This window comes from Mytilus edulis, chromosome 9 (assembly GCF_963676685.1).
Source record: "Mytilus edulis chromosome 9, xbMytEdul2.2, whole genome shotgun sequence".
NCBI lineage: Eukaryota > Metazoa > Mollusca > Bivalvia > Mytilida > Mytilidae > Mytilus > Mytilus edulis.
In genome coordinates this window covers 39,841,705-39,855,140 of record NC_092352.1, presented here as the reverse complement: position 1 = coordinate 39,855,140, position 13,436 = coordinate 39,841,705, and the positions used below count along the sequence as shown (strand labels likewise).

The following is a 13,436-nucleotide window of genomic DNA, read 5'->3' as shown; positions in this document are numbered from 1 at the left end:
ACTACACAGAGATTTTATCTTTACACGTGACTTTTGAGTTCCTCATTTCGAGGCGAATTAGGGATGTTGTCCCAATTGATGAATCTTCTGTAGACTTCCATACTCTATCACTGAAGTCTACATACTGTGAGTGAACAAGAAATAGATAACAATTGGAAAAGTAAAATTATCACGTGTGTCGTAGTTTATAGCTGTGAAAAGCGTATGAATAGTTACAGTCATATTGATATTCTACAAGTTTATTTTAAACATTCTGTATTTATTACCACAATAATGCATTATCTCCCCAATAAAGCGGTAGCAGTTTCATTTTAAATTTTCGAGTTTCGTACAAAAAAGAATACTTAAATTAAGATTTTATATCGGTTTAAGGTATGGATAGCAGGTGAATGATTCCCTGTCGACGCAACCGGGATCGCTTCTTTTGAAGTTGGTGTGATTCAATCAGTTTTTGTTTGTTAGCTGAATTTTTATCCCCTTAATCGAGCTACGATATTTGAATATTGATAAACTACTGTCGCCTTGATTAATTTATTTTCGAAATATATATCATATCAATTCATATTTTTTTTTATGTTTTCCACTATTATGAAACATTCGTAGCAAAGCCACAATTTTGATGACTCAGATTATAGTTACCGATTGTCATAAATGTTTCTAGGTATGTTTTGAACCAAGTCTTTCTAATTGTAAAGTTGATGCCAATTCTGAAAAGTTTTTGCAGACAACATAAAATTTCCTAATGAATTATATTTGTTTCACAGATAATCAGTATCATGTTCACTTGCACTAGTAATTCCGTCTTTTTTTTTGTGATTGTGAAATCATTGAATGTGACGTATCATCGGAGGTTGGCTGTCCCTTATGGAGGAGGAAGTACATTCTACAGCATAAGAGTCCACTTTTTGTTTTCCGGTGGAAAGTTTTGTGTATGATTTTTGTTTTAGTTGGTCATTTTTCGTGGTGTTCTACAAGTGAGAGGTTTAGCTAGCTATAAAACCAGGTTCAATCCACCATTTTCTACATTTGAAAATGCCTGTACCAAGTCAGGAATATGACAGTTCTTGTCCATTCGTTTTTGATGCGTTTTGTTATTTGATTTTGCCATGTGATTATGGACTCTCCGAATTGATTTTCCTCTGAGTTCAGTATTTTTGTGATTTAACCTTTTATCTAGCTTTCTTCAACATACGGTTTTTGGTTGTCCCTTTGATTTATTCTGTATTTTGAATAAGTGACTAGGAATTTTCCTTTAAATATATATCAGAAAACGTGATATAGCTTTTGTTCAAATTGAAAATATGTGTGTGTGATATCGACTTTAAAGTCATATGACCCTTCAAATTTAACAAAAAAGTTGAATATGTTAACTATAGTAGAATGGCCCAGTTTTACTATAAAATACGTGTACATGGTTTTTCTGCTTAAATATTATCCTTTGTTTTATTATAATGTTTCGAAATGAACTGCTATAAAAGTCTTCCGTTCTCTTATTCGCCGACAACTTCTTCTCCGTATACAGTGACCTTAACCACTACACCTTTCGTCAGAAATTCGACAACTGCACAGCATAAGTGCAAAGGAATAAAGACAGAGATAAAAAAGTTAATTAACGTGGAGAGAAGATTTTACCAAAAAATCAATACACGAAATGATTTAATAATGACTAATTTAACAAGCAAATGGGTACTCGTGAAAAATTCAAATAAAAATACGTCGCTCTTTTATCTCACTTATTGTTTAAATGCTCCAAGATTTTGTGTTGAATGTTTATCAATAGGTAATGATTGATAAACTTCGGCACAAAGACCCGAAAGTGAGTAAGCTCCCAAATTTTACGATTAACAATCACAGAGTGAAATATTTAGTTGTCGATCGTATAATACTGTTTCATAATAAATATAAACAAGAATGTGTCCACAGTACCCGGATGCCCCCCTCGCACGATCATTTTTTTTTTATGTTCAGTGGACCGTGAAATTGGGGTAAAAATCTAATTTTGCATTTAAGGGGGATCGCGGGTCTAAATCATTTTTTCTAATTTAATATAGGATTTCTATATATTTTTCTATAAATGAACTTTATCTTATACTTAATAGAAAAATGAAATAAAAAAATGGGGTCACCGTTCATTTACGCTCACAATCTGCCTTCGAAAGAAGCATACATTTTTGTTAATGTCCTTTTTTTCTGTTTAACTGATAGGAGAAATAGCTGTAATATAGAAATAAAAAAATAACTAAATTACAGAAATCGCTTAAATTTTACAATTATTTAGTTTATGTACAGCTTATTCCAAAACAACAATAAAAAATATAGGTCACCGATGAGTTAAAAAAAACATTTCAATTTTAATGCCAAAAAATGGCATTTTTGCACCAAAGGGAGATAATCTGGAGCTTTTTCAATGATATCTGCATTTTAAAAGTCATCTGGGGCCAACAAGAATTGATTTTTTGGAATGATTTTAGTACCATATGATAAAGTAACAACTACTTAAGGTAATAAATAAAATTTGTAATGAAAAATAAATGTTTAATTTTTTTCTGAAAATCTTATACCCGCGAGCCTCCTTAAATATAGAAAGTTCATATCATAGGGAACATATGTACTAATTTTGAAGTTGATTGGACTTCAACTTCATCAAAAACTACCTTGACCACAAATTTTAACCTGAAACGGGACGAACGGTTGGACGGACGAACGGACGGACAAACTGAAGCACAAACTAGAAAACATAATGCCCCTCTACTATCGTAGGTAGGCCATAAAAAAAGAACGTGCACAGAGGACTTAGTTAAACATATATGTATGCATTAGTTAAACCATTTCCTTACATTTTATCAGAAACTCAATCCATACGATTTAAAATAAATGTCAATGTACATTACATTGTAGAAACCATGAATTTAAACTTTGGAAGTCGATACCGTTAACCTTAGGTTGAGCATTCAGGAACCGCCACAAACACCGTATTTATGTTAGCATTGGTTAACATGAAGTAAATACGAATATATGTTCAGGACTTAACAAATTCATAGTAGCAATAATAGCCGTTATAAAAAAAATTATTGTGTTATTGTGTAAATAAACTCATCATAGATACCAGGACTAAATTGTATTTGTATTTTTTTTCTTTGAAAACGAAAAATATATGGCTCCTCATGCCGTATATTTAAAATAATGAATACCAATATTTGTTTTTCCTCAAACTCGGCCTGTGATATTCTCGCCCTCAATAAGTATAGTCCAGTGCGCTCCTCTGGACTTAATTCACTATCTTCCATTTTACTGTAAGCATCATCTCCGTACATCTTTACAAAAAAGTCTACTTGTTTTCTTGCGTCAGCAGTTGTTGCAGATATCAATGGCAAACTTTTCTCCGGAAAATTTGATGTCAGTGTTGTTCCAACAACAGCAGACACTAATGTCATGATAGCTAAAAATATAATTGATTCCAATTCACTTTACTACAACAAATTTGTTTTTGAAACATTCCGAAATTTACCGCATGATACGAAATACATCAACATCAACATAGACAAGACAGTAACCAAACGTCAAAAATAAATGAAATCTACAGACGACCAAATGACCATAGGTGTCTAATTGGCAATATTGAACCGTCTTCTCATTTTATGGTGAACACAATTGAGCTTTCCTAATAACTACTTCTTTAAACAAGTTTTTCAGTCTTACTTAATACAACTGAAGAGTGAATTCCGTCTCACATTTCAATAAATAGAATATCAATATATTACATAACCTTTCATATAACGGTCTATTGAACAAAAGTTATCAAATAATAGAATAATAAATGTTGCTTCTCATAATTTAGTATCATCACTTTTAATTCTTTCATAACAAAATTTTCTAGTATTTTAGATATAGTTCTCACCAGTTGATGTTGAGTCTAAATGAAGGTCTGAGCTATCGAACACACCATTAGTTAATAATGCAGTTTCACTTGCGTTTTTTAAACTTGTAGCAAGATTTGTTAGTGCATTGGATCCTGAAATCTGAAAAACAAATGCAACGAATTAAATTAAATTAAGCTGTTTATGCAAAAAAAATTAAAATGATTTCGGCGAACATTTTTAATCATGAATATTCACACTTTCATCTGGAATAAACTAATTTCTTTTCATATTTCTTCTTTTTCTTTAATTTCGGAGAATGCAATATTTGCTTACTTATTTATAAAAATCTTACTTGCATCTCTTGATTTTAACTCATAATGTTTCGGCAATTTAATTCATTTTATAAGACTTACCCCTGCAAAGTTATTAACTAGTTTATTATCACTGAGTGCAGTGGCGAATGCAGTGGTTGCCATTTCTGTCATGTAAAACGTTGAGTCATCCGACATTAACTTAACTTCCATTTCTTTTGTCAAATTCTCAATAGCCTTGAAAAAATTAATTAAGTTTAAAATACTTGGTAATTCTTATTTGCATATCAGACTACCTTGATTCGGATAACTGTCAGGTATTATTAGTTATAGTGTGTAAGTGACATAATACGATATATACGGGGTCAGTAAATTCCATATGGGGTATAAGTGCAGCCCGAATCCTATTTGTAATTTACTGACCCCGTATATATCGTTTTAGGTCACTATCACACTATGTAACGAATTTATCTTACAGACTATCTTTATTTGTTGAATTTAGACCAAAGTTGTCTCATTTGCAATCATACTACATCTTCTTATGTTTATATTAAAGTGTTCAATTTTAAGAACCTACTTCCATTGTTCTGCACAAAAAACAAATGTTAACAATAACAATTTAATATAAACAAGCTTGATATAACAATATTAAACGGAACTTATAATACATTTAAATAATCAAATAGTGTCAAAGTCGGTAACCACTACTAACCGTGTATTGAAATAAACCCTGCCTCCCTACTAACCTAATATGGAATTATACGGTCTCCACGCGGACGATTTTACCAATCATATTCCTAGAAATGTATAGGAGGTACATGTAAGATAAGCCAAAGTTTATGACAAACGCGAGGATTTTAATTTTCCTATAGTTAACTTTCCAATTCTGTGTAGCAACATTCCAGCGGCACCAGCATATGGAGTATGTGTGTCTCAATTGGAACGTTACTCTAGAGCTAGCTCAAAGTACGTTGATTTTGTTGAACGAGGAATACTGCTTTCTCAAAAGTTGCTAAGAAAGGGCTATGAATCAATCTAATTAAGGTCATCACTCAAGAAATTTTTACGGTCGCCATCATAAGCCAATTGGCCATTATGACAAAAGTGTATCAGAAATCATATCTGATATTCTTCCTCAGTCATAATAACCTTCTATCATTACCCAATTGAACAAAGAAATAACACGACGGGTGTCGTATACGGTGTAGGAAATGCTTACCCTTCCGGAGCACCCGAATTCACTACCGGTTGTTTCTTATTTATTATTCATAACTGTTGATGTAAATGTCTTTTGGTTTTACGAGTCTTTGTTAACTCCTTGGTTTTGATTGTAATTGTCTTGACGTAGAATACGTATAATAAATTATTTGATTTTGTATAAATTAGACAATTATTGAATCAGTATTTAATATAAACAAACTTACTCGCTCAAATCAAATATACCCACCTGTACAATAACCACCTTAACAGGATCTTGATAATATTTTAGCAGATCATTCAGTATGTCGTCATATGGTTTTGTTCCATTCTTTGTGGCTTCCAATAATCCAGAAACCAATTCTAACGGATTGTCCGTGGTATTAAACGTCTCTGGTTGTATTGGCTAAAAAAATATAAGCTATACTATAAGTTACTTTTTTGTACACTAATAAAAGTTATAAATGCTAGTTGACATGACTATTTTTATCAAGTGACTCCAATTTTATAACGTTTAATTTCATAAAGATTATATCTTCTTTTCTATAATTTTTCAAATGTAAGGCATTATTTCATTGTATTGTTATCTTTATTATTTCTACTGTTGTAGTTCTTTTTGTTTCTGTTGTTGGATTATTGAGGTTTCCATTTTTGCAATTTTTCCAATATAAACAATAGATTTGGTTTGATTGCCAATGAGACAACTATCCACTAAAGTTCAAATGTAGTTGACATAAGAAAACTAAACTATAAAAATCAGTTGAAAAAGACTTAACTCATCAGATCGATATAAAGAAAAAACATCAAACAAAAACACAGACAGGACATGGCATGGTACATATCAATCCCTCATCCGAACAACAAAAAAATCACTAAGTACAGATCCGGGAGTACTTGCAACTACTGACAGCTTGTTCAAAGCCAAATACAACTAATAATAAGTATAAAAAATCATGTATCTAAGACTAAAATATCAATCAGTACGTATCCAACATCCAATGGATTTGTGATAGAGACATCATTAACAGTCTGAGAAAAACATGTCCTTGTGCAGTGCAAAAATATTAAAATCGACAGATTGTAGTATCGTGAAAGTACATTAGTGTATGTATAACAATAAGTTTTAGTATGGCTTTATTTTACTGATAACTAAATCAATATGTATACCAATAAAAACAATATTCATAGATTTCTTGACAGTGTTGAATAGGTAACCTATTATAATACGTTAATTTAAAGGAATGATAAGTGTACCCGTATCATATCTAAATTACCGGGCTCGGCTAACAACATCACCGTAAAATTAAGATATGCTATTCCGTTTTAAATAAGTTTTCTACAGGTACAGCCAAATTTTCTATTGAAGAATTCTCAAAAGATATTGTTAACAAAATCCCTGACTTCAGTTGGGATATATAAACATCGTAAATATAGAAAAGAAGAGATCAAAATGACACAGAAATTAACAACTATAGGTCACCTTAAGACGGTTGGGATATCGTAGACTTCGAATTAGCATTTCAATATTTGCAAATAAATTTCTACTTATCAAATGTCACACTATTTAGAAAGCAATTTGTTTTCAAACATGCGTATTTGTGTTACTGATAGCACATGTTATGACCTCATGATTTTGATATCTTTTTTTAAAGCGATAATGAAAACTATTAATACTCTAGGGCATTTGTATAAGATGCTATTGTGTGATGCTCTTATCACGTGTTATCTTACTGATTCAATCTTACTTCTATATACATGTGTGCGTATTGCAGCACCAATGTACCTAGTTCAAATTTTTAAACTGAAATCAGATAAAAACATGAATAATTCTTACTCCTTGAGAGGTCTTACTCAAGGTAATCTGATAGTTTCTAAGCCAAAAGCTGAGCGGTTTAAGAAAACTTTGGTTTATTCTAGATCAGTGTTATGGTATTGACAACGAAACAAAATACTTAAATTCTAAAACAAATTGATTTTTGATTTTTCTATCACATGTACCTTTAGCTCTTGCACAGTTAAGATCGTATCATGTAATCATTGATACATTGATCTGTTTGATTGTTAAAAATAACCAAAACATGCAGTAATGTGTAAATATCCTCTTTTGTTTTGTTATTTTTATGTCACTAACTTTTGAAATACAGAATGTTGTATTACTGATTTATTTTAATATTGATAAGGACACTATATTGACAGGGTCCGACTTTGTGGTGTTACATCTTACAGAGCCTATCTGGATTACTTTGTAACGAATTTAGCTAAAACCGAAGTTAAAGGACGTCCTATACTTGCAGTAAGATGGGGGTTGGTTTTTTGTTGTTGTCTCCGTTTTGACAAACACATTATAACTTTTACTGTGCATGTACTGATTTGAAGTCAAGGACGGTTCCATATGTTTTGTTTTTCTATAATCTTATCATGGTACTTTCTTATAAACGCAGTTTCACCAGACTACTTTAATTTTTATTTTCTGCTAAAAACAAAGTCTTTTATATTCGCGAAAATAAATCACTCGCGAAAATAAGTTGGTTTTCGGTATATCGTAACATAACGAAAACTTGATTAAGACGAATTCTTATGCTTCCATTTCGCAAAGTTTATAGTTAGATTGGTTTTAAATTTTTCTGGGTAAATTTAAAATATGATTCCCCATAGAGTTCCAATGGGAACTATTTGCCACAATGCCTTACATAAGCTGATGAACGTTTTTGTGGTCTACCAATCATGAATCATGTAAAACGTAAAACCTATAAGGTATTCAGGTTCAATTAGGTACATTTTTAAATAATAATTAATCCGATTCAAAGTTTCCAATACTAGTAAGTGTTAATCTCTGTGGTCATATATATGATTTTTTTTAAATCTACAATGCAGCCTTTTGTGAGAATTTAGATGAAATTTGCGTAGTGGTTTAAATTAAAACTACAGAATTACATTATTTCTTTCCCTGTTGAATATCAGATATGAGATATATTACTGAAAATGATTGCAACAGATTTTATTGATATGAATTATCAAAGGTACAAGGATTATAATTTACTACGGCAGACGCGCGTTTTGTCTACATAAGACTCATCAGTGACGCTCATATCAAAATATGTATAAAGCCAAACAAGTACAAAGTTAAAGAGCATTGGGGATCCAAAATTCTAGAAGGTTGTGCCAAATACAGCTAAGGTAATCTATGCCTGGGATAAGAAAATCCTTAGTTTTTGTAAGCAGGAAATTTATAAAAATGACCACATTATTGATATTCAGATCAACACCGAAGTGTTGACTACTGGGCTGGTGATACCCTCGGGGACGAAACGTTCACCAGCAGTGGCATCGACCCAGTGGTGTAAATAGTTATCGAAGGTACCAGGATTATAATTTACTACGGCAAACGCGCGTTTCGTCTACATAAGACTCATCAGTGACGCTCATATCAAAATATTTATAAAGCCAAACAAGTACAAAATTAAAGTTATCAATCTGGCCAAAGGTAGTTTTAATTCTAAAAAGCAAAATGTCTGTCTTATCAGATTTTGTGGTTAGTTTTTATATCGAGTAGAGAAATCATATTTTCACTAAACTAAGCTTTGACGGAAACTAGTTGATCAAAAACGTTCAGATATTTTTAACAAGATTCTAGAAATAGATATTTGACATGTTTGTGGCAATATTAGTTTACCTTTGTTCAAATCTATACCTATACTGCATAACAAGCTATAAATGCGACGACATGCAAAAGTGTAAAACAATTTAAAAGAGGGACGAAAGATACCAAACGGACAGTCAAACTCATAAATCTAAAATAAACTGACAACGCCATGGCTAAAAATGAAAAAGACAAACAATAGTACACATGACACAAAGAATAAATAACACGAACCCCACCAAAAACTAGGGGTGATCTCATGTGCTCCGGAAGGGTATGATGTTACGCACGGAACTGGTGACACTCAAGAAAAAATACCGTGTCATAAGCAACAATTGGTCACTATATTGTCGCTGCTACTAGAAAACATATACATTTAACATCAAAATAAGATTTTATAAATAACGTCATTTTTCTCGTGTCCCGCGTTACAAATAGATGCCGATATTTGGGCAAAATTTGCTGAAGATTGGTGATTTTTTCACCAAAAGTCAGCATTTTCGGGCAGCGCAACGTTCAACGTCATAGCATTGTGACGTCAAAAAATTTGAACACAACCAGTACTAGAAGCGAAGCAATGGGCCCCTGAATGAGATATTAAAAAGTGTCCAACAAGCAGGGAAATATTTAAGCCGAACTTACGGACTTGATTTTTATGAACAGAATACTGGTAAGTTAATCAATATTGGTATCAAAATTATGTACAAAGACTCGCCTTTTAAATCATTTATTTTTTTTCTTTGTTGTTACGTCGGTTTACACAGGTCGGAATTTGTCACAACTACAGTTTTCACACATTTTCCAGCACTAATCCGTCGAATGAGATTAAATCAATTTGTTATATTGAATAATTCCTTAATTCTATTTACCGCTTAAAAAATTACAAACCTTTCTTCGCATTTTGCGCCTTGAAACATGACAATGCGCCCAGGTTTGCACAAATTACAAACAAAACCGCATGTCCAATAAAATGTCCCATACATGGAACTCAGTTTTTGAAAGTTACACGTAACGTTACAGACGTTTTTTGTTGTTGATAATTGTCAAAATGATTAATGTATGCATTGTATGGCCTTTCGAGGGCCCTTGATTTGAATAAATAAATTAGTCTATTCAGAAGCGAGAAAAAAATTCGCTCCTAATAATTTGAAGATAATTTTATCTGTGAAAATCAATCGGATATTATTCAGTTGTTATTAAACTATTCAAGATTATCTGCAAGTGTTTGTATTTGTATTTATTTTTTGTCATCGTAAATCTGTCCTAATCGTATCTAAAATAACTTATATATTAAAACTTTCATAATTATTTCAGTGAAAAAAAAGGATGTCATCTAAGGAAGGACTTGAACAGTACAAACAAGAAAAGCTTTAAAAGCGACGAGAACAAAGGCTTGAATCTTATTACAGAAATAGAAATCTAAAGGAAAACGAATATTCTTTATCAGATGAGGCAGTACGACAAAGACAACATAGAGAGAAACAAGAGAAAGAACAAATGAGACGGGTCAAAGAAACGAAGAGAAAACGGAAATATAGAAAGAGAAAACGTGAAGAAAATATCAATGATCAAAGGCAAAACGAGGATTTAAATATGCGAAATTCTTTCGATAATAGAACAGAAAAACATCGGACATTGAAGAAACTGAAACTGGCCGTACCAAAGAGCCTAGACAGGCGGGTGACAACCATGGTCGCATACTTGCAAAATTCGAACTCGACGACTGTGAGAAAACTGCAATCTTCTGAAGTGATTTCTTTGCCGGAGGAAATAGAAGAACACAAAACATCAAAAACCTTGACGGAAGATTTAAAAATTGTTATTGACAACTGTAAGAGAAAAAGATCGGATGACTCTTTGAAAACGATGAATGTTATCATTTCATCAGTAAGTGGTGAAAAAATCAGTGACAATAAATGCAGAAAGAAACTGGCTAGGAAATTGGGATTACCGGTAAGAAGAGTTAGCCGTGGTCATGCAATAAGAACAAGAATACTTAAATCTGAAAAATTAAGCTGGACTTACACAAATAGAAAAACTAGATGAGATGCAATAATACCTGACACGAAGAAACGTATTTATGAGTTCTGGTGTAAGCCTGGTATTTCTCGTCCGACTGGTAACAAGGCAGATATCAAAAGGATCCGCATTGGTCCGAAAACTTATTCAAGCCACATGACACACATACTAGAAAAAACACAGACCGATGTGTATTTGAATAATATCGGAGAAATCCCCTCTATTAAAATAGCTCAAAGAATGTTTGAAAGGTGCAAACCCTACTTTGTGCGACCCGTCCGACCTAAGGATAGACAAACATGTTGCTGCAAGTACCATTTATAATTTAAAACTGTCTTTAAATCGTGTATGGAATTCCGAAAGAAACTTTTGATAGAAAATAAACCGAATGAATGCTATTCTACTCCTGTGTACGATTCAATATCTGATGTCGTTAATGCAACATTATACGAAAAAGTTGATGGTTCACACAATTTACAGTGCCTTAAAAGAAACTGTTTCGATTGTGGAGTTAAAATCTTGAATTTTCTGCCTTGTGAACTTGATGTATCTGACACTGCGGAATTTGTAAAGTGGGAAAAGTTTGAAAATGTAAGCGTTAATGTTAAAGGGAACAAAACCATAAAGAAACTAATGCTCGTGAAAAAAGAAAGTCAAGTTGGTGAGTTGTTTTCATATTTCAGAAAACTAATTGAAACTTTTCCAGTGCATCAGCACAGAGCTACATGGCAAAATGAACAATTTCAAAATCTTGTTAGAAATCTCCCAGAAAAGCAATGTGTTTGTGTGCATCACTTTAGTGAAAATTACAGGTGTTCCGAGCTTACCGAGATTCAAAGTGCTTACTTTCAAAAACCGAAAAGTTGGTCCATGTTACTATTCTACATAGACATGCATTGCTAGAATACGATGGTGTTGATAGTTCAGAAGACTTTCCTGAAATTATCACGGAACAATTTTTCGTTATAAGCCCAGACTTAGTTCATGATCAATACTTTGTTCACAAAGTCCAAAATTATATAGCGGAATATTTACAGTCGATTTCATATTCAGTAGAAACAATGCACGAGTTTACTGACAGGTGTACAGCCCAGTATAAGAGCAGACACTGTTTCGGAGATATTAGTCAAACAAGCGACGACTTTGGATATCAACATTTCACAAGAAATTTCTTCGAAACTTCCTATGCAAAAGGTATTTATAATAATTTAGTTTATTATCCTCGAACTTACTACTTTGATTGCCTTTAAATACAGTTGAATGTCAGTCCGTCTGTCAGTCTCTACGCTAGATATCTTGGACACAGATTTAATGATTTTTCTCACATTTTCGAGTACAATGGAATATATATAATTTAGCTTTTGATTGAATATTTATGAGTTATTTGTGTAAAATGTAAATATTTTAAAAACGGTCGGGTATTCACATTATCGGTAAACTGTTTTTTTTCAATCCGTCACATTATGGGTTAATGTTTGAAAACATTATTCTAGAAAGTTTTGTTTTTTAACATGTTTTTTTCTATTATATCGAATTTGAAATAAATGTATTTTGATAAAACATGTGCGTCGGACTAAATTACAGCTGACACAAAAATAAATACGTTGTATCAAGGAACAGGGCTTTTATTTCTGTTCTTCATCTTGGCAGTCGCTATAGTGTATTGAGTGTATCTGTTATATTTCTCATGACTTTCGGTATTGTTACTATTAAAAATTGTAAACCTTGAACGCGGTAAAATGGTAAGGTCCAATGTCATGCAGTTGACATAAAAAAAAAACTTATCTGTGCATTCCAGGACCACAATACGCTGCTGGATGAATTATTAAGAGACAAGCCGACTGTGCAATTTTACGCGGACAGACTCAGATAAGGACAGCAAAAGATCTCTATAAATACGCGAATTCATTTCTAACACAACCGAGGTCACATTGCATGAGAAGAATATTCCGATATGCGGAAACGATTCACCGTGACAACATACTGTCTATTAAGCCGGTGCCTATCATTCGATCTCTTCACCAAGTAAGAGCTAGTCGTGATTCTGCTAAAGGATTGATAAATATCAGTGAATTGTCTTGTTTCTGTGTAAACTGTTTTCATCACATGTATGACCAGTGTTATAATTCGATAAAAACTGGTGGTTATACTGAATGGGAAATGAAGCGAGAATACAGAGCGGATGCACAAGAAAATGAAGAAAATAAACAAGTGTCTTTGCAAGAATTAGTTTCGGTTGGTCAATTAGTTGCGTTATATACTGACGACGATGAGGAGGAGTACTACATGCTGAAAGTAGAGAAAAGCATGGAAACGTTACGCATTGACACAACGGATTCTTGGGGATCTTCACTCTCTGCGGGAACACCTGTGTTTCGTGGTCTATATTACAACAAAACGAACTCGCCT

At 32.6% G+C, this 13,436-nt stretch overlaps 1 protein-coding gene across 1 annotated transcript in view; it reads right to left on the bottom strand.

Annotated features, from left to right (window-relative positions):
* The window catches only part of LOC139489957 (polycystin family receptor for egg jelly-like), a 59,120-nt gene that overhangs the window by 12,226 nt on the left and 33,458 nt on the right, over positions 1–13,436 (bottom strand). Inside the window, exons 13-16 of the mRNA XM_071276807.1 lie at positions 5,619–5,774; positions 4,274–4,408; positions 3,899–4,019; positions 3,192–3,439 (exon numbers count right to left, since the gene is read on the bottom strand). Of these exons, the coding sequence (XP_071132908.1) occupies positions 3,192–3,439; positions 3,899–4,019; positions 4,274–4,408; positions 5,619–5,774 (660 nt within the window). The remainder of the gene's footprint in view (positions 1–3,191; positions 3,440–3,898; positions 4,020–4,273; positions 4,409–5,618; positions 5,775–13,436) is intronic.